Below are 23,310 nucleotides of genomic sequence, written 5' to 3' on the forward strand. Positions count from 1 at the left end.
CACATACAAGGGGGATTCAATAATTTATCTACCTCAGTAGGAAAGAGAAAAGTTTTCAAAAAATGTTTGTTTTACTTTTCAATATAGTCCACTGATAGCTCCATACACTTCATCCACTTTTCCTGCAATGACTTTAACCCCTTTGAAAAAAACCTTCTGTTTGACTTTCAAACCAGGATGTCACAGCTGCCTTGATGTCTTCATCACTTGATTTCCGCTGTCCATGGAGAGATTTCTTCAAAACTCAGAACAGGAAATAATCTGTGGGAGCCAGGTCAAGACTGGAGGGTGGATGGTTCAGCTGTTGGAACCCACATTCTGGGATGGTAGCCTGTGATTGACGTGACATGTGAACCAGTGCATTGTTTTTCTCGTCTTTTCTCCTAGTTTGAGTCCTGCAAAGTGATCACTGTGTTGGCGTAACTCTCTCCGATTATGGTTGTCTTGTGTGGCATGAACTTCAGAAGCAAAAGACTTTCAATATCCCAGAAAACAGTTGCCATGACTTTGCCTGCAGATTTTTCTGTTTTGAACATTCATGCGGTGGGGGATGACTTGTGCCTCCACTATGTTGAATCCATTTTGGACTCAGGTTCTCTGTGATTGACCCAAGTCTCATCTCCAGTCACCAAATGATGAAAAAAATTCACTTGGTCTTCACGGAGTAACTCCAAGCTCTAATGACAGCACTGGAGCCTTGTGGCCTTCTGACATGGCATCAGAATTCTTGGAACCCATCTTGCACTGACCTATGACATGCCCAACTTTTCATGAATTATTTTCCAAACTGTACCTGCCGAGATGCACATTTTTTTTAGCTTTTCGGGAAACCTTAATTTGTCTGTCTGACAAAGTTAAATCCTTGACTTTTTTGCATATTTCTGTGGAAGTTGCTTCCACAGGCTATCCAATGTGAGGGTCACTTTCAATACCCCACTTAAACTGCTTGCTCCAAAATTTTACTTTGTAGAATGATGGGGCAGACTCACCATAAACTGTAGACATACAATTATGGATCCCCTTTGGCTTTTTCTCCCTTCTTTTGTGAGAAATTTTACCACTGAACATTGCTCCAAACCTAGCATTTTCTTACTGAGGTGAGGACTCACCTGACATCCTTTTTCATGGAATGTTAGACAGGCACTGAGCTACAACTGTACATGGGTAACCTTGAGTGATGTCACAACATGTCCACATTTGTTTCAATATGCTTTCTACTTTCTTTCATACTCAGGTAGATAAATGATTAAACACCCCTAGTTTATGTGAGGAAAGAGGGAGTGTCTGGTGACAGAGCTTTGTTTGCTTTTTGCTTTACTCTTCCAATAGATATTGCTCCTTTAAGTGTGTTTTCTAAATTAAACAAACTCTTCTTTGAGTAATATGTGTCCTTGGATTTATCCTGAGTGAGGAAAATGTAAAACAGGGTGCTCTCCAATGTTTACACTATAAAGATTTGTTGAGAAAGGAGAAAGGTTGAGTTGCATTTTTATACATGTATTTTTAAATTAAATTCCTGATATATGAAAACTTGCGGTATCAGATTCCACAGTACAATATTAGCCTTGATGTTTTATTAACACTTTCCTACTTGTGAGATATATAGTTGTTAACTGTCCTTATATATCTTTGCCCCTCCTAATTATTATGCTAAATTTAAAAAAAACAATCATATAAGATAAATGTGGTCTAACAAGAAGACCATTTTCTTCCTTCTAAATAAAGAAAATAACTCCCTCTCTCAAACCTTTCAGGAAGAAGTCTCATGCCAGCAGTGCACAGGATGTACAGGGGAGTCTCCTTATGTTTATTCTTAGGAATGTGTTCTGCTGCAAAACTCAAAAGAGGGCGGATATAGTCACTTGCTTTGTCTGGTGCCAAGGCCAGTGTTGATATCCCTGAAAACACACAATAATGGAAATATTTATTATTTGTAGGGATTAAATCAGGACTAATGTAACTGGCAGTGTACCTCACCAGTTTTTTTCAAATCATTATTGTTTTAAAGATATCACAAGTTTTATTACCTTTAGATTAACCTTGTCATTAATTTATTCCTTATTAAATGCCCCTTCTGGGTCAGGGGGGCCAATCCTGGGCATCCATCCCTCCTTGCCTGCCCCCCTCGCTCATGCACTCACACATGTAGAGCCAATTTAGAGTTTTTAATTAATCTAAAATGCATGTCATTAAGATGTTGGTACAGAATATTAATCATTATTATAGTAAGTCACTTTTCGCTTTTAATCTGCTTTCCCTGAAGACCTTAATAGGGTTGGGATAGGGCTTGTATGCCTCAATCCTTACAATTTTACTGTCTGGAAGTACATGCTTCTAATAGAAAGTGGACTAGTGAGTCAAAGATCAATCCAAAAATATCACTCTTATGGTGATTTAAATAGATGTAAGCATACCATGCCCAAAGCAAGGATACTGATTTCTACACCTGGAGACTGACTTGGGTATGTTGTTCACAAAAGAGTAAGCCATTCAGACGTTACCCTACAAACCTACTTTGTGTCATGAATGATTCAAGGAGTCATCTATTAAATGATTCTTCTCTCTTCATCAATATTATATGGAATACTGTGTCTAAGTAGTATTCCTCCTTTGCTCCAGTGAGAGAATAAAGTCTTTTATTATCCAGTCCTGCCCCTAACCCAGCCACATGAGATGCACAAACCAGTGTGTTTCTTCATGCCGGTCCCAAGCCCGGATAAATGGGGAGGATTACATCAGGAAGGGCATACGGTGTAAAATTTTGCCAAATTTCCATACCGGATCGGTCAAGCCCCGGGTTACCAACGATCGCCACATCGGCAACAGGGTGCTGGCGGAAATTGGGCTACTGTTGGCTGAAAAACAAGGAGAAGTGTCTGGAGGCAGGAGGAAAATAAAGAGAGTGGAACTGAGGGTAGGAACTTTGAATGTTGGCAGTATGACTGGTAAGGGGAGAGAGTTAGCAGATATGATGGAAAGAAGGAAGGTTGATATATTGTGCGTGCAAGAGACTAAATGGAAGGAGAGTAAGGCCAGGTGGATTGGAGGTGGATTAAAATTGTTCTATCATAGTGTGGCTGGGAGGAAAAATGAGATAGGAGTTATTCTGAAGGAACAGTATGTCAAGAGTGTTTTGGAGGTGAAAAGAGTGTCAGACAGAGTAATGATTATCCATCCATCCATTTTCCAACCCGCTGAAACCGAACACAGGGTCACGGGGTGAGTAACGATTATGAAGCTGGAAATTGGAGGTGTGATGATGAATGTTGTTAGTGCATATGCACCACAAGTTGGGTGTGCAATGGGTGAGAAAGAAGTTTTTGGAGTGAGTTGGATGAAGTGAAGTGAACAGTGTACCCAAGGGACAGAAAGTGGTGATTTGAGCGGATTTCAATGGGCATGTTGGTGAAGGGAACAGTGGAGACGAGGAGGTGATGGGTAGGTATGGTGTCAAGGAGAGGAATGAAGAAGGTCAGAGGATAGTGGAGTTTGCCAAAAGGATGGACATGGCTGTGGTGAAAACGTATTTTAAGAAGAGTGAGGAACATAGGGTTACGTACAAGAGTGGAGGAAGATGCACACAGGTAGATTACATCCTATGCAGAACAGTTGATCTAAAGGAGACTGAAGACTGCAAAGTGGTGGCAGGGAAAGTGTAGTTAAGCAGCATAGGATGGTGGTCTGTAGGATGACGTTGGAGATCAAGAAGAGGAAGAGAGTAAGGGCAGAGCCAAGGATCAAATGGTGGAAGTTGAAAAGGAAGACTGCAAGGTTGAGTTTAGGGAGGAGGTGAGACAGGCACTGGGTGGCAGTGAAGAGATACCAGACAGCTGGGAAACTGCAGCAGATGTAGTAAGGGTGACAGCGAGAAGGGTGCTTGGAGTGACATCTGGAAAGAGGAAGGAGGAAAAGGAAACCTGGTGGTGTAATGAGGAAATACAGGAGTATACAGAGGAAGAGGATGGCAAAGAAGAAGTGGGATAGTCAGAGAGATGCAGAAAGTAGACAAGAGAACAAAGAGATAAGGCGCAAGGTGAAGAGAGAGGTGGCGAAGGCTAAAGAAAAGGCATATGATGAGTCGTATGAGAGGTTGGACACTAAGGAGGGAGAAAAGGACCTGTACCAATTGGCTAGACAGAGGGAACGAGCTGGGAAAAATGTGCAGCAGGTTATGGTGATAAAGGATAAACATGGAAACGCACTCACAAGTGAGGAGAGTGGGTTGAACAGATGGAAAGATTACTTTGAGAGGCTGATGAATGAAGAGAAAGAGAGAGAGAACAGTTTGGATGATGTGGAGATAGTGAATCAGGAAGTGCAATGGATTAGCAAGAGGAAGTAAGGACAGCTATGAAGAGGATGAAAAATGGAAAGGCCGTTGGTCCAGATGACATACCTATGGAAGCATGGAGGTGTTTAGGAGAGATGGCAGTGGAGTTTTTAACCAGATTGTTTAATGGAATCTTGGAAAGTGAGAGGATGACTGAGGAGTGTACTGGTGCCGATATTTAAGAATTAGGGGGATGTGCAGGACTGCAGTAACTACAGGGAATAAAATTGATGAGCCACATCATGAAGTTATGGGAAAGAGTAGTGGAAGCTAGGTTAAGAAGTGAGGTGATGATTAGTGAGCAGCAGTATGGTTTCATGCCAAGAAAGAGCACCACAGATGCAATGTTTGCTCTGAGGATGTTGATGGAGAAGTACAGAGAAGGCCAGAAGGAGTTGCATTGCGTCTTTGTGGACCTGGAGAAAGCATATGACAGGGTGCCTCGAGAGGAGCTGTGGTATTGTATGAGGAAGTTGGGAGTGGCAGAGAAGTACATAAGAGTTGTACAGGATATATATGCGGGAAGTGTGAAAGTCGTGAGGTCTGCGGTGGGAACGACAGATGCATTCAACGTGGAGGTGGAAATACATCAGGGATCAGCTCTGAGCCCTTTCTTAATAGCAATGGTGATGGACAGGTTGACAGACAAGATTAGACAGGAGTCCCCGTGGACTATGATGTTTGATGATGACATTGTGATCTGTAGCATAGTAGGGAGCAGGTTGAGGAGACCCTGGAGAGGTGGAGATATGCTCTAGAGAGGAGAGGAATGAAGGTCAGTAGGAACAAGACAGAATACATGTGTGTAAATGAGAGGGAGGTCAGTGGAATGGTGAGGATGCAGGGAGTAGAGTTGGCGAAGGTGGATGAGTTTAAATACTTGGGATCAACAGTACAGAGTAATGGGGATTGTGGAAGAGAGGTGAAGAAGAGAGTGGTGGCAGGGTGGAATGGGTGGAGAAGAGTGTCAGGAGTAATTTGTGACAGACATGTATCAGCAAGAGTGAAAGGGAAGGTCTACAGGACGGTAGTGACCAGCTATGTTATATGGGTTGGAGACGGTGGCACTGACCAGAAAGCAGGAAACAGAGTTGGAGGTGGCAGAGTTAAAGATGCTAAGATTTGCATTGGGTGTGACGAGGATGAATAGGATTAGAAATAAGTACATTAGAGGGTCAGCTCAAGTTGGACGGTTGGGAGACAAAGTCAGAGAGGCGAGATTGCGTTGGTTTGGACATGTGCAGAGGAGAGATGCTGGGTATGTTGGGAGAAGGATGCTAAGGACAGTGCTGCCAGGGAAGAGGAAAAGAGGAAGGCCTAAGCAAAGGTTTATGGATGTGGTGAGAGAGGACAGGCAGGTGATGGGTGTAACAGAATAAGATGCAGAGGACAGAAAGATATGGAAGAAGATGATCCGCTGTGACAACCCCTAACAGGAGCAGCCAAAAGAAGAATAAGATTATCCAGTCCTGCCCCTATCTATTGCCAGCTTCTTTGACCTTCCCCTATATTTCTTACTGGCTTCCCACTAAATAGCAAAAACATGAAAAGGTTCACCTAAATCTGACCTGGTTTGATCTTTTTCACCACAGGTTTCAAGTTTTGGTCTCTCATTTGTCGGATGTCAAGCAGTGAATGTGGGTTTCCATTGTGTGGTGGCCAGTAATACACAAAGACACGTGAGCCGCTGCTGCCACAGTCTATTACCACTCCAAAGTTCAGACTTGGGTTTGAGGTATCTGTTACTTCCATGTTTTCCATAAATGCCAACTGCCTAAATGAAGAAAAATTAATTTGAACATGTATATATTATTTTAGTCTACACAAAGTTAGTACTTTTACTAAGCAGAACCTAATTATTTAAGATCTATATTAGATTTATTGCAATAAAGGCTAAATTTTCACAAATTTATACAGGTTTAAATTGGTAAACATATAACCTAAAAGCACCTTATTTTTTAACAAAATGTGCCTATTGATAGTTAAATACAAGTTTTCAATTACTAAAATACAGCAGACCTATGGAATGCTTTTATATGGAGAAAACTATCTATAAAGCTTTTAAATAATTAGCAACAAATCTTTCAGAAATTACACATATACTTGACTTTTACTGTAATGTGATATTTTACATAATTTACTTATTTGCAATGATATTGATCCATTCAAATTTTCATGAAGTTACATTTCTTTGCTCTATTATTGAAGCTTATAAGCACCAATAAAATATCTAACTGGACAGAGTACGAAATAATCAACACCTACAAAAAAAAGTATTTAAATAGTACCATTATAATTACAATCATTGCATTTGCCCAGTATATACATCAACTAAATGTACTGCATCTAAGAATTAAGATAACTATTCAAAAATCAAAAATATAGAAAAATACTTAATATGAGATAATCTAAAATACATGCACCGAATGGGCAGCTTTAACAAACTAGCAAGCAAGAACATGTTCGACTGAAAGACACTTTATGCTGGAGAAAACCTGTAACAAAGTTGCGTAAGGGACATAAAGCAAGCCTAACTGTAAAAGTGCATTTCAGCACTGAAGGATGATTTAATTATAAAATTACAAAGCTACTTAGTGATTACTTAAATTATACTGTATTTCATATTGTAAGTATAATAATGGATTTAATAGTAAAAAGGTTCACAATGAAAAAAATATTTATACCTGAATTTACGTCTAAATTAAAAAAAAAAAAAGAAAAACCAGACTACTGCATTTGAAGCAAGTACTCAAAAGCAAACTAATATCACCAGTTTTGCTTATGCTGTGTAAATCTATACTCTAGCTTCCTGTGAATTGGATTTGCCTTGAGGGAAAAATTAAATCCTCTGTAATTTTAGGGTTGCTGTTTCCTGAACACATCACTCTTTCTCAGCAGAATAAAAGAATTAAATACCTAAGAAAAATTGAAGTAGTCAAACGCATCTCAATACTTATTTTACAAAGCTTTTGAAAATTGTAAAGATCAACATTAACTTGGTTAGTATTTGATCATTTTGTTCTGGTAAGCAAAAATTAACATTTTAGTCACTCTGTTGGCAGAAATTCAACACCATCTTATATGACAGTAATTTTTCTTCATAAGGATGCAAACTGCATTAACAACAGAAGCCCAGGATATTAAACATGATTAAATCGCTTTGAAAAAATCCACTCATTTGTTTCTCTCCTAAGAGAACAACAATAACTGGAAGGTGAGTTTCTTAAGTGTTAATTATTTAGAAGGGGTTTTCAATGCAAAATTTCACTTTCATGCTGGAGTACTAGTAAATGGGAATTATAATTAATATTAAACAAGATTCCAGCCAAAAAAAACCAAAACATATTCTTCTACTACCACAAGGGGACACTAAAGACTGAATATTTGGTATTTACTACTGCACCACATAGACTGTAAAAAATGACAGCTAATTCAACTCTATGTATGAAACCCAGATTGGTCTTTTATAGTATGACACACTATAAAGAAGCAGCTGGAAAAATACAGCAGATTCAAAATATTTGCTTATTTCACCAGAACATTTTGATCAAGGTGGCACAAAAAATGTGAATATACAATTGTATTCCAAGATACTACAGCTTTATGAATGACTCTGGATTGAAAACTGAGTCAATGGTGGGGAATGAATTGGCAGACTGGTGGCTTAAACATAGTCACTATGCTGCATTGTCTGTTTAAAAACTAAATTATTTATATACCTATTGATTCAGAAATGGTATGTCCTCACTACCAGTATCAAGAGCATATATTACAAAACCCAGGAATACACTGAAAAATAAAACAGCCTAGTCAAGTTCAAGCTACTACAAATTTCTGGATAAGTTTTACAGGTACAGTATATATACATCAGTACAGTGTGGATAAGCCTGTTATGCCTCCAATATAGTTTAGTAGACTACTTGTCCAGCATGTTGCAGTGAAGCAAACAAGTCACATAAAGCAAATTATATTTCTCTTCCCAAAGGTACCAATTTCTGGGGTATTCTCAAGCAATCTCTAAAATACTGTATAATATCTCTGCCATGCCTGGATTTCCTAAAAGATCTCCACCATTTGTTCTACATATGTGTTACATCGAAGACAAGGAAACTGTATGTAACCAGATACTCAAACCATCTGAGATCCTCTCACTCTGGAAGAAGAATAATTTCAGAATATGCTGGGGATTGCTAAACTTCATCCTGTCATTGATGGCTAAATTCAGCAACCCAGGGGAAAACTTTATGCATGTTAGTCTAATTCAACATAGTGGAACTATATAAAAAATTATCTGCAATTTTTCCACTTACTGTATACATCTACAGAGTATTGAATTCCCCTCAAGGACGCATTTTATTTTTAGCTGCTGGAGATAAGTGTGGAAGGAGCAGTAACAAGCCAAAGGAGTGGCTCTTTATGAGAAAGACATAAATATTTTGGAGGTATTATTCATGGTTTTAGAGGAATCTATTCAGAAGATCAGGCATATACAGTGCTGTGAAAAACTATTTGCCCCCTTCCTGATTTCTTATTCTTTTGCATGTTTGTCACACAAAATGTTTCTGATCATCAAACACATTTAACCATTAGTCAAATATAACACAAGTAAACACAAAATGCAGTTTTTAAATGATGGTTTTTATTATTTAGGGAGAAAAAAAATCCAAACCTGCATGGCCCTGTGTGAAAAAGTAATTGCCCCCTGAACCTAATAACTGGTTGGGCCACCCTTAGCAGCAATAACTGCAATCAAGCGTTTGCGATAACTTGCAATGTGTCTTTTACAGCGCTGTGGAGGAATTTTGGCCCACTCATCTTTGCAGAATTGTTGTAATTCAGCTTTATTTGAGGGTTTTCTAGCATGAACCGCCTTTTTAAGGTCATGCCATTGCATCTCAATTGGATTCAGGTCAGGACTTTGACTAGGCCACTCCAAAGTTTTCATTTTGTTTTTCTTCAGCCATTCAGAGGTGGATTTGCTGGTGTGTTTTGGGTCATTGTCCTGTTGCAGCACCAAGATCGCTTCAGCTTGAGTTGACGAACAGATGGCCGGATATTCTCCTTCAGGATTTTTTGGTAGACAGTAGAATTCATGGTTCCATCTATCACAGCAAGCCTTTCCAGGTCCTGAAGCAGCAAAACAACCCCAGACCATCACACTACCACCACCATATTTTACTGTTGGTATGATGTTCTTTTTCTGAAATGCTGTGTTCCTTTTACGCCAGATGTAACGGGACATTTGCCTTCCAAAAAGTTCAACTTTTGTCTCATCAGTCCACAAGGTATTTTCCCAAAAGTTTTGGCAATCATTGAGATGTTTCTTAGCAAAATTGAGACGAGCCCTAATGTTCTTTTTGCTTAACAGTGGTTTGCGTCTTGAAAATCTGCCATGCAGGCCGTTTTTGCCAGGTCTCTTTCTTATGGTGGAGTCGTGAACACTGACCTTAATTGAGGCAAGTGAGGCCTGTAGTTCTTTAGACGTTGTCCTGGGGTCACTTGTGACCTCTCGGATGAGTCGTCTCTGCGCTCTTGGGGTAATTTTGGTCGGCCGGCCACTCCTGGGAAGGTTCACCACTGTTCCATGTTTTTGCCATTTGTGGATAATGGCTCTCCCTGTGGTTCGCTGGAGTCCCAAAGCTTTAGAAATGGCTTTATAACCTTTACCAGACTGATAGATCTCAATTACTTCTGTTCTCATTTGTTCCTGAATTTCTTTGGATCTTGGCATGATGTCTAGCTCTTGAGGTGCTTTTGGTCTACTTCTCTGTGTCAGGCAACTCTTATTTAAGTGATTTCTTGATTGAAACAGGTGTGGCAGTAATCAGGCCTGGGGTTGGCTACGGAAATTGAACTCATGTGTGATACACCACAGTTAGGTTATTTTTTAACAAGGGGGCAATTACTTTTTCACACAGGGGCATGTAGGTTTGGATTTTTTCTCCCTAAATAATAAAAACCATCATTTAAAAACTGCATTTTGTGTTTACATTGTGTTATATTTGACTAATGGTTAAATGTGTTTGATGATCAGAAACATTTTGTGTGACAAACATACAAAAGAATAAGAAATCAGGAAGGGGGCAAATAGTTTTTCACACCACTGTATATCTCTGTATTTTCTTAAATTGTGTTGGAGCAATTCCTTGAATAAGGTCATGCTTAGATTCAGTTAGGCCTTTCCATTAATAACTTAATTGGGAGAGAGCCTGATTACAATGTAACACATTATTCAATTAGCATCTGAATTTCCAGCTGAGTAAGTGTTCATTTTCATATCAATTATTGCAGTGACTTTCTCAAAATGTAATTGGCCTATTGTGTGTTTGCTTTTTTTATATTCATAGCTGGGTGTTAAATTATTGTGTATCTCACTGACAAGATTTTCAAGCAGCAGTTGGTTACATACCTGGCCATTGTTTCATGGACGAAATATCAAAATGCAATTACAGCTTGTAGAGTAGCCTGTTTAGAAAACTATGGAATGCTTTTCTACATTTGCAGATGGTTTCTTCCTTTTGAGTTCATCAGACTGTGATCTCTGGCAAAACTAGAATGGCTTGCACCTGGCATGACAATCAGTACCTACAAATCTGAGCACATGGTCCTCTCCCTGAAAAAAATTGCTTGTTCTCTTTAGGTAAGGGGTGACCAGCTGTCCCAAATGGAGGAGTTCAAATATCTTATGGTTTTATTAACAAGTGAAGGAACAGGTGATTGTATTAGTGCCACCTATAACACTTTTGTGGATGTTGTACCAGTCTACAGTGGTGAAGCCATTGATTTATTACTCAGTCAACCCACCCATCCTCAGTTGTGACCTACTAGCTTGAAGTAGTAATCACAAAAATAAGACAACAAATACGAGCTCCTGTTCAGGTCTGCTAAGTTCACTGTCCGTGATACAATGAGGAGCTCACTAAAATGGTAGAACTCTGGAGTAGGACACGTGTACCTTTGTATTTAGAAGTGCCATTTGAGATGATGTGGACATAAATAGAGGGTTTATCTTACTCACCTGACACATACACATTATATTTTATGTGTACAGTACAGTGCAGAAATATTACACACATGCAAAAAAATTCTATGAAGTTGCCCTCAAAAATAATGAAATGGAAGTTTCTTAATATGCAAAATTAATGTATAGTGCAGTAAACAGTATCTGGTGTAACAACCCTTCGCCTTTAAAATTGCACCATTTCTCTTATATTTACTGTCATGCAGTCTTACAAGACAACTGGCTGGTAGTTTGTTCCAGCATCCAGCATAGCGCTTCTGCAGACATTGTCTGTATCACTTGCTTTTGCTTCTCTAGGTAAACTCAGGCAGCCCCAATCAGTTTGAGATTAGGGCTAGTGTTGATCGTATTATTCAATAAAGTATGTATTCGCAGAGAATATGCTGCCGTTCGTGTGAAAGCCTGGAACCCTGGCAAAGTTCAACTTCCTCTTTTATGTCATTTTCATTCATTTTTAATTCTTTAATTATTATTGTTTGGTATTATTGGTATTTATGTTTTTTCTTTATACAATTATGAACCTTTTGTCATTTTTGTTAATTGTTTAGTTTCTATGTGTGGACCAATTTTCCGCCATGTCCTCTGTGTTTTGTAGGTGGTTCTCCAAGACGTAGACCCAACTGTCAGTCTATACTGAGGGACTGCTCCCAGCCCAATAAAGGCTCATGGGAACTGCAGTCCCTCTGCAAAGAAATAAGCAGGTAGAAACCATAAACTTAACTGGAATAACTTATGCACCAATTGTTTCTTTATCTGTCATTCTGCCTTGGTAATTAACGCTACCCAGAGTAGACTTGATCCAATTTCATAACATAAAGGCATAGCAGTATATATTTCAGAAATTCAAATTTCAATTAGAAAAACGATTAACAGATATGTTATTAGTATATACTGCTGAGATAGTGGTAACTGTTACGGCATTACAGTGGGTAGAAGATGCTCAACCTAACTTTGTTGTCTGTTCCCATTTTCTGTACTGTGTAGTCTTTTTTTTTAATTTTATTAATTCTATTGTAATAATTCCATACAGATAGATACATTTTTACAAAAAAATAGGATTGAAAACAAGTCCCCCACCCCCCACCTCTGAGAGAGAAAGCATGGCCAATGGAGTAAAACTTAAGGCTTGTAAATATACCTATATTGATGAGTTTAATAGGACAATAGAGATGAATGGAGAAGAAAAAAAAATGTGGAGATAATTGCTTCCTCTGTGCTTTAAGAGCTTATTCTAAAATATTATTTATTAGATCCTGCCAGGTTTCGAAAAAATTCTGTACAGATCCTCTAACTGAATATTTGATTTTTTTCCAATTTCATATAGTATAAAACATCGGTTTCCCACTGACTTAAAAGAGGAGAGTAAGGTTTCTTCCAGTTTAGCAAAATAAGTCTGCGTGCCAAAAGTGTAGTGAATGCAACCACAGTTTGTTTGTCCTTCTCCACTTTAAACCCATCTGGAAGAACACCAAACACAGCTGTTAATGGGTTAGGAGGGATTGTGACACCAAGGCAGTCTGAAAGGCACTTAAATTTTGGTCCAAAATGATTTTAATTTGGTGCAGGCCCAAAACATGTGACCCAGTGTGGCTGGGACTTGATTGCAGCGTTCACAGGTTGGATCCTGCCCTGGAAACACTTTGGACAGTTTTAGGAGAGACAGATGTGCTCGATATATAATTTTGAGTTGAATAATTGTATGCTTTGCGCATATGGGACTCGATTGAAGTCTCTGCATTGCTATTTTCCACTCCTTTTCTGATATATTGATTAAGAGATCTTTTTCCCATTGTCCTCTTGGATCTTTAAAAGGCAGGGACTGTGAAATAATTTTATATATTGCAATGATGGTGTCTAAGTCCTTAAAATTGAGCAATATTTTTTCCGTCATGGAGAAGGGTGCAAGATGAAGAATATCGGGCAGGTTCTGTTTAACAAAGTTCCTAATTTGAAGATAGTGAAAGAAATGTGTAGCTGTACTATGTAGTCTTAAGGTAGGTGTGTCTAATAGCCGTCAAGATATCATATAAAAAGTCTGACAGAGGTTATTAAGCCTTCAATATCTGGAAATGCATGTCTCATTTTTGTGGATGCTGGCACATGTGGGGGTGGAAGGTAATGAAATATTTTATAAGCTGCCCAAACAGTCAGTTGATTGCAAATTTCATTAAGTAAGGAGGAGGCAAAGGTGTTAATTAAATATCATACTTATGCACTGTGAGAGGCAAAGGTCACGGGACACACAAATAAAGGGCAAACGTTTATAAGCGATCCAGAAAACTGTTAAAGCACTTTGGAAGGGAGGGGGTCCAGAAGGGAAGAAGTCATAATGACACGATTCAGAACTGGACATACTAGTTTAAATTCAACTTTATTTTAAACTAGCAAAATACCTGCGCTTTGCAGCGGACAAGTAGTGTATTAAAGAAGTAATGAAAAAGAATAGGAAACATTTTGAAAATAACGTTATATGATTGTCAATGTAATTGTTTTGTCACTGTTGTGAGTGATGAGTGTTGCTGTCATATATATATATATATATATATTTATATATACATATACACACACACATATAAACATATATATATATATATAAACATATATATATACATACATATCTACATATATACATATACACACACATATATATATATATATAATAATAATAATACATTTTATTTATACAAGGCGCCTTTCAAAGAACTCAAGGACACCGAACAAACAATAAATAAATAAATAAAAAACACAATTATAAACAACTTAAAACATCAGAAAATCTTAAAACCAAACAAAACCACTATAATTAGGAGGAAGAAGAAAAAGCCATTTTAAACAAATGTGTTTTAAGTTTACATTTGAAAGATGAATATGATTTGATATTTCGGAGATCTGCAGGTAATGAGTTCCAGTGCTTGGGAGCAGAACGGCTGAAAGCTCTGCTCCCCATGGTGGTTAGACGGGCGGGAGGAACGGTCAGATGGGTGGAGGAAGAGGATCTAAGGTTACGGGATGGAATGGCAACATGTAGAAGGTCAGACAGATATGGAGGTGCGAGGTTATGGATGGCCTTAAAAGTTAGTAGCAGAATCTTAAAATCAATATGAAACTTGATCGGGAGCCAATGAAGCTGCTGCAAGACCGGAGTAATATGGTGAAAAGATGGGATTCCAGTGATGATACGTGCTGCAGAATTCTGGACTAACTGAAGCTTGTGAAGAGATTTATTAGGGAGACCAAAGAGGAGTGAATTGCAGTAGTCCAGCGAGAAGTGACAAGACTATGAACAAGAATGGCAGTAGTATGAGGAGTGAGGGAGGACGAATGCGATTAATATTACGTAAGTGGAAGTAAGCAGACCGGGTGATGTTATTAATGTGACATTGGAAAGATAGAGTACTGTCGAGGATGACACCCAGACTCTTGACCTGAGATGATGGGGAAACAACAGAGTTATCAATAATAAAAGAAAGATTATTGGTTTTGGATAATGATGATTTTGAACCAATGAGGAGAACCTCAGTTTTGTCACTGTTTAATTTAAGAAAATTTGAAGAGAACCAGGATTTAATTTCAGAAATGCAATCAATAAGTGAGGGTGGTGGAAAAGAGGAGGTGGGTTTACCAGCAAGGTAGAGCTGGGTGTCATCAGCATAACAGTGAAAATTAATGTTATATTTGCGAAAAATATTGCCAAGGGAAGAAGGTAAATAATAAAAGAAGAGGCCCCAGGACAGAGCCTTGGGGCACACCAGAAGTAACAGCGTGGGTTGGGATGTGAAAGTTTTAAGCTGTATGAACTGAGTGTGGCCTGAAAGGTAAGATCTAAACCAATCAAGTGGAGTGTGAGTAATGCCAATCAAAGATAATCTATTAAGGAGAGTGGTATGACAAATAGTATCAAAGGCGCACTCAGATCAAGAAGGATGAGAATAGTGATTAGACCAGAATCAGCAGCCATAAGGAGGTCATTAGTAATTTTAACAAGTGCTGTTTCTGTACTATGAAGGGGGCCAAAACCAGACTGGAACTTCTCATATAGATTATTGTGAGACAAGTGGGTGTGAAGTTGGATAGCTACTATTTTTCAAGAATTTTGGAGATAAAGGGCAAGTTAGAAATGGGGCAAAATTATTGAAATTAGTAGGATCACAACCAGGTTTTTAATATTGGGGTTATAGCAGCAGTTTTGAAAGATGAGGGAATAATACCAGTAGTAAGAGAAGAGTGAATGATGGCAGAAATAAGAGGGACTAGAGAGGGAGGCAGGCTTTAACCAAAACTGTAGGCAGGGGTCCAGCTGACAAGTAGATGACTTGGATTTGCAGATGAGATCTGAGATTTCAGAGGAAGTGGGAAGCTGGAAAGAAGAGAAAGAGTGAATAGGTGAGTGTAGTTCAGAAGAAATACAGAAAGGATCTGGACCAAGGTGCTGATGTATCTTTTGGATTTTCTCATTGAAAAATGACATAAGAGAATTACAGAAGGCAGTTGAGTGAAGGTGAGATGGTAAAGAGTCTGGAGGTTGTGTAACATTATTAAGTAAAGAAAACAAAGACTTGGTGTTACCTGTATTACTAGTAATTAACTGAGTGTAATAATTAGATTTGGTTTGAGCTATACAATCCTTGTAATTGAGTAGATGATTTTATACATCTCTTTGTGGACAGAGAGTCTGTTTTTTTTAAACAACCTTTCAAGTTGCCTGCCTTTAGCTTTCAGAAGCGAAGTTCAGTAAACCAGGGGCAGAAAAGGAAAAGAAACAGATCTGGTTTTAGCGGGCCAGAGAATTAAGAATACCATTAAGACAAGTGTCATAATATGAGACCAGTTCTATGGGAGAGGATAAATTATAAAAGTCCATTTGAATCAATTCTAGAAGACAGCAAATTCAAGTTGATATTCTTAATGTTACGAAGGCTATGAGGCGTGGAAGCTTAGGAACAGAAAAGGTAAGTTTAGCGTTGAATGAGAGGAGAAAGTGGTCGGTTATAGTGAGTTCATCTGCTGTAAGATCAAAAGGAACAACACCAGAGCAGCAAATCAGGTCCAAGATATGTCCTTTACAATGGTAGGAACATCAGTGTGCTGCTGGTATCCAAAACTCTCAGGCAAGATAAAAAGTCTCTAGTGAGAGGGATATTGATATTGTCCAGATGTATATTAAAATCCCCAGCAGAATTATATTTGGAGTAATTACAGATAGATTGGTAAGGAAGGTAGCAAGATCGTTCAAAAAATTGTTGTTACACTTAGGAAGACGGTAGACAGTTGCAATGATGGTTGGAACTGGCCCAGACAATTGACACACAGTCGATTCAAAAGAGCTAACAGCAGGAGCAGACAACGGCAGGACTTTCCACTTCTCACTGTAAATTATTGCGACACCTCCTCCACGGCCAGATGCACAGGGTTGACAAGTGTAAACAAACCCCGGGGGGGGTGCATTCATTAAGTTGTGAAAAGTCTTGAGGTTGCTGCCAAGTCTCAGTTAAACAGAGAAAGTCAAACTTACGGTCAATGAGGAGATCCTGAATGAGATGTCCCTTGCTCGTAAGTGAGCGGATGTTCAATAGACCAAAGCTGACAATGTTGCTGTCGCATTTGACAGTGGTGTTAGTCGACCGAGCTAAGCTGGCCAACACGCTATGGTCAGCGTTCCTATCTGTGTTATGTGGAGGGTGCCGAAAATCAGACCAAAAAGAGTTAATTCCTTTCGAGGCGTCCGTTCGGAATCTCCGGCGGGACCCACGACGAGGGAGAAGTATGACGTCCGGGTCGAAATATAGCACCGACAGCAGAGGCACAGACTGGAGAAGACGCAGTCGAAGCAGCTCAGCAGCTGGGTACTGGAGGAGGCCAGTCGCAGGTTGAATAACGAGCGACAGAAGACTCCAAACAAACAACCATGCAAATATCCTACCAGTCCACATTGTAGGCAGGAGGCCGCAGGCAGCTTAGACGTCCAGAAAATAAACCGGTAAGTTTCAAACAAAACGGAGGTTAGGCTGAAGCTAAATGCAGACACAGTATATAGTATATACCATATATAGCCACGCAGAGATGTCAGCAATATGGCAAAAGAAATACCATCAAAATCACTAGTCTAGCAAAATCAATATTCTAGTTACCGTCGAGCAGCGGCGACCAGTCCCGCGTTCGCTCAACGAAATATATATATATATATATATATATATATATATATATATATATATACATATATATATATATATATATATATATATATATATATATATATATACAGTCTTTGGGGTGCAAGCAACTGTTGCTGGGGGTGCCAGAATCCATGAAGGAAGAAAAATGAAAAACATTATTTGTACAAAATCTTAATTTATTTATCCATTCCTAAATAATTAAATGGGCAGGCTATTTCGTATCAGTGCAATACACTGTTTGCTCTTACATGCAAGTCTGCCTGGATATTATGAACTATCGTATCTGTTCAAGTTCTATTTAAATTTTAAATAGAAGGAATTTTTATTTAGTCGACAGAATATTATTCCAGAATAAATCAACTCAAACCTTAAATAACTTATAATATTTTGCTCTCCATAAAAATATATCCTGTCTAAATTATACAAGTTAGAAATAAAGTAAACGTTAAAAGAACAAACATTCAAATTTCTTTACTCTTATGTAATTTTATATAAAAATAAACTTAAATTTTAAATATCCCAAAAGATTTTGCTCTCCATAAAAATATATCCTGTCAAAATTATACAAATTCAAATATGAACATGGTGCATAACAAAACCTGGAAATATAAATAAAATGTGTTCTTTTCAGCAATAACAAATCAAATCATTCAGTTGTCTTTGCTCATATGTCATTTTATCAGAGCTGGACGCCTGGCATCTTTTTGGCAACAAGTTCGTTTATGTTTGGTGTGAGGTTCTGTGTTGTTGTGATTCTCAGGATGGACTGCAGGTGCTCATCAGTGAGGCGACTCCTGTGTGCTGTTTTGTTAGTCTTCATGACTGAGAAGAGCTTCTCACACAGATATGTGGTACCAAACATGCACAAGGTTCGAGCCGCATGTAGACGGAGCTAGAGCATTTCTGAGGGAATGGAGTGAATAAACTGTGCGGGCCGTGCAGTATCGTACTTTGCCTTCAGTGTGCCATTACACTGCAGCTCAATCACCTCCATCTGAATCTGCACAGGTGCAGTTTCCACATCGACGGCAAATGGGTTGCGAAACAACTCAAAATTCTTTTTTTGTTCTTCAAAGCCACCAAAGCGCCGTGCGAACTCAGTGCACAGTGCCCTCAGTTTATCAGCAAAGTGCGTATTTTGGAACACCGTAGTGCCGAGTTGGTTCAACATTACTTGGCAACAGGGAAAGTGGGGCAAGTTGCACTGGTGCATTTGTGTCTCCCATAAAAGTAGCTTCACTTGAAATCACTTTGTGATTTTGCACGGGTAAAAACGTCTGCTGAAGTGTCAGATTCTTCTTTAACTCTTCTGCTTTCTGTATCTTGTGCATTGCATTCAGGTCTTTCAGGTTATCTTGATGTTTTGTCTCATAGTGCCGTCTTAGATTAAATTCTGTAATTACAGCCACATTAGCTCCACAAATGAGACACACGGGTTTACCGCAATGTCAGTAAACATATACTCAGCCTCCCATCGGTTTTTAAAGGCTCTATGTTCAGAATCACCTTTTCTTTTCAGCATCGTGTAGGCTAGCTTCGCAATAACTTGCAGCATCATAAGCTAGACTTGATTAACGCGGTAAGTGTTCGGCAAGGCAGCTGAAGCGCTGCATTATGGGATCTGTAGTTTATTGTGTTACCAGCGCTTCATATCCCCGGCCATTAATAACAATAATACAGTATATAAAATGATCTCGCGGGCGGATATAATTACATGCCGGGCCGGATGTGGCCTGCGGGCCTTGAGTTTGACACATATGGACTAAATAGAACTTGAAAAGATATATTTTTCAAATGTGCTCGCAATTCAGATCGAGTTGACGCGCACTACAGTACATCGAGCCCGCGTGCTATTGTGGTTTTGCCTGCGTGCCTCAATAAGTTACCCTCCCCTCGCTCTTACTTTTTTACCGTTCATCTAATGAATACACCGAGTATGGCTTTACCAAAACAATCATTGATCGCGAATAAAGTATCCATTATTCATAAAGCTTCAATTGGTGATCTGTCTTTCTGCATTAACCGCATATTTTTTCATACGTCTCAAACCAAGGGGATGCGAGGCTAAAATGAATCGGGAAGCATGCGTACATACTCAGTGCATCCCCTCACGGGAATCGAACCTCGGACGCCGACACTAGAGGCGAAGCCTCTACTATTGCGCCATGGCGTGTGGTTTGTCTACTTGAGCGTAGCAGTGTAATTCGGTTTTTGTTCAGCACTCTTTGGAACTGTTGCTTTTTGTCTGCGCACTGCGTCAGTTCACGTGAGCCGTTGAATCTGGTTTTATATGTCACTCGCTCGCTTCTTATTGTTTCGCTGCCTTCTTAATTATATAATCTATGTTTTCTTCAGCGGTTTTTGGAGCTCTTCCTGCATTTCTACATACTGTGTGATTACGTGGGAGGCGTGATGAAGTCACACGAAACTCCGCCCCCCACGGCTTTCGAGCTCAACTCCATTACAGTATATGCAGAAAAATAGCTTCCAGTTATGACCATTACTCGTAGAATTTCAAAATGAAACCTGCCCAACTTTTGTAAGGAAGCTGTAAGGAATGAGCCTGCCAAATTTCAGCCTTCTACCTACACGGGAAGTTGGAGAATTAGTGATGAGTCAGTGAGGGCTTTGCCTTTTATTAGTATAGATGAGCATGTATCAGGAAAATGGAGATGGTGTCAACATACAGAGACATTTTTGCATGTACTATTGGAATGTAACGGTTATGAAATGTACAGAAAGCAGACCATACAAAATAAACATGTTACAATGAATACTTTGGGATCTTTGACCACATCTAGCCAAAGAAATCATAAAAAGATACTAAAGTACTTGCAGCTTATTTGGCTATGTAATGCCATTTAATTTAGAACAGTTGGGTGGTAATTTAAATTGTGTAGGTTGTGCAAGGTAAGTATTGGGTTCAATATTCTGACTCCACTCCAGTTCAGTAGGTGGCAATAATGCAACTTTACAGTTGGTTTGTCGGCCACCAATAAAAAGATGATGTCCCTCTGCAGTACATTTGTGTATGCTGGTGTTGGGAAGTTCTCCTCTTATTGTTTAATCTTTGGATTTTTTCAGGCTTTTTGACATTTTTGCTCTGCTTAAAGATTTTAACTTCACTTTAGTGTTTTGGGACTTTATTACTGTGGATTGTTTTTTATGCAACTCATTCATCATCCTCCAAGTAGTGGAACTGAGAATATATTTTTTGAACATATATTTTTGAACTTTTGAAGCCAAAGCCGTTTTGGCATGATGTAGGCAGTCAGGGTGCCTGGGAGTAAGCCTTATTTAGATAGGCTAGTGTGGCTTCTGGCCTGCTTTTTGTTTGAACTTTGCAGGTGTTGCACCTTTTTGCCATGTGTGTGCTGCTCAGCACACCAGTTCGGTGGTGACCTCATTTGACTATTTATTTTCCTGGAAATTTTCCATGTGGTAGGCTTAGGTGAATATTTTTCCCCCAGGACTCCATTATATTTTGCAAGGCCAGCTTGACAATACAGAGCTATAGCAGTCATACACAAAACTTTCATTGCCTATAGATTGTTGCCTATTTGCTTTGGGCAAATGCATTCTATTTCCATTAGGTCAGATTATCTCAGGTTACAATGTGAGTTACCATAGCTATGCTGATGACACACAGCTGTACTTATCAATAGCACCTGGTGACTCCGACTCTTTCGATACACTAACACAATGTCTTACTGGTATTTCTGAATGGATGAATAGTAATTTTCTCAAACTAAATAAAGAGAAAACTGAAATTTTAGTAATTGGCAATAATGGATTCAATGAGGTTATCAGAAATAAACTTGATGCATTAGGATTAAAAGTTAAGACGGAAGTAAAAAATTTAGGGGTAACTGTTGACTGTAATCTGAATTTTAAATCGCATATTCATCAGATCACTAGGACAGCATTTTTTCACTTAAGAAACATAGCTAAAGTTAGACCTCTTATATCATTGAAAGATGCTGAGAAATTAATTCACGCTTTTGTTTTCAGTAGACTGGATTACTGTAACGCATTCCTCTCAGGACTACCCAAAAAAGACATAAATCACTTGCAACGAGTGCAGAATGCAGCTGCTAGAATCCTAACTAGGAAAAGAAAATCCAAACACATTTCTCCAGTTTTGATGTCACTACACTGGTTGCCTGTGTCATTCAGGACTGACTTTAAAATACTGCTTATGGTTTATAAAGCCTTAAATAATCTCGCTCCATCTTATATATCGGAATGCCTGACATGTTATATTCCAAATCGTAACCTTAGATCTTCAAAAGAGTGTCTCCTTATAATTCCAAAAGCTAAACTTAAAATAAGTGGTGAGGTGGCCTTCTGCTGTTATGCACCTAAAATCTGGAATAGCCTGCCAATAGGAATTCGCCAGGCAAATACAGTAGAGCACTTTAAAAACTGCTGAAAACACATTACTTTAACATGGCCTTTTTATAACTTCACTTTAACTTAATACTGATACTCTGTATGTTCAATTCATCATCTATATATATAATTCACTAAGGCAAGACAACCATGAAAAGCACGCCGGAAGGGGCGTGGATTCACTAAGCTGCCGACAAGTGAGACACCTATGGCGCACGCAGGGAGGAGCCACGCCCACCAACTCCAAGACCATTGGATATGACGACAACTCGCAGGGCCACGCCCACCAAGTCGGACGCGAGGACACAGAAAAAGTGGCGTCATTTATATTCGTCTGTCGTGGAGGCCACATGTGGTGCAGGTCAGGTTAATGCCATGTTCATGTCATGCACCTCCGAGCTACGTTGACTGTTCATAGAGGCATGTTTCTCGCGGAGGTGAATCGCCATATGCAGCGTGTGAAACGGTTTGCGAGGGGTATCCCATGGGATCTTCAAAACAATCATTTACAACTGAGGTTAAAACACAATGAATTAAGCAGTCTACGAGTTTTCGGCTACAACGCATGACCGCTTGCACCATAGCAAACTGTTTTACACACTACATACAGCAATTCGCATTCGCGACAAACATGCGTTTTCTTAGATGCTCCTGCAGGAACACGGAAGACGTTTTCCTGCCCACCAACACTCCTTTTCACCGCCCGCGTCTACCCTCGCTCTCTACGCATTCACACTGCCTACCCATGTGCCCTGGCCGCAAAACTCACCGACCACCCAGTTAGCCCCTTTCGTCTGTGCAAGGAGTCCACATGCACGTCTAAGCCACGTTGACTTTTCATTATTCTTTTCGGTTTCGACACCAACCGCGTCCACCATGAAAAACCATGCGAAAGGAACAACGAAGCCCGCCCACAAACTCTACCCCTCCTCCCACGTGCTCAGGAATGCACCTCAGACCACTGCCCGCCAAATCAAACAGCTCATCAAACACATACTCACTCGCTTTGGTCTGAGCTGTGGTCCAAACCCAGCTGTGAGCCACGTTGACTATTCTTTTGCCCTCCATGGCTGCCGCTTCAAATGTATTTCATGGAAACAACACTTCTTTCAATGTTATAGAAATTCCTGCTTCAGGTAACTGTTTGTTTCTGTCAGTCGGGTTTTTTTGGAGAAATGTCATTGACGAAACTGTTGCTCATAGCAAACTGTTTTACACGCTACATACAGCAATTCGCATCCGCGACAAACATGCGTCTTCTTAGATGCTCCTGCACTTTGTACACACACCCCCCCCCGTGGTCGGGTGTCTTGGTGGATTATATATAGAAAGTCAGTCAAAACCGCACAGAGCAATGAAAAGTCTTCGTGAGTCACAGGTAGGGTTACCACTTT

The 23,310-nt window shown here is 39.4% G+C and overlaps 1 protein-coding gene across 1 annotated transcript in view; it reads right to left on the bottom strand.

The window, feature by feature from the left end:
- LOC120542285 (ectonucleoside triphosphate diphosphohydrolase 7-like) overlaps positions 1-23,310 on the bottom strand; it is a 52,340-nt gene that overhangs the window by 18,997 nt on the left and 10,033 nt on the right. The window contains exons 4-5 of the mRNA XM_039774623.1: positions 5,899-6,104; positions 1,748-1,898 (exon numbers count right to left, since the gene is read on the bottom strand). Coding sequence (XP_039630557.1) covers positions 1,748-1,898; positions 5,899-6,104 — 357 coding nt within the window. The remainder of the gene's footprint in view (positions 1-1,747; positions 1,899-5,898; positions 6,105-23,310) is intronic.

Source organism: Polypterus senegalus, chromosome 1, assembly GCF_016835505.1.
Source record: "Polypterus senegalus isolate Bchr_013 chromosome 1, ASM1683550v1, whole genome shotgun sequence".
In the NCBI taxonomy this organism is placed as follows: Eukaryota; Metazoa; Chordata; class Cladistia; order Polypteriformes; family Polypteridae; genus Polypterus; species Polypterus senegalus.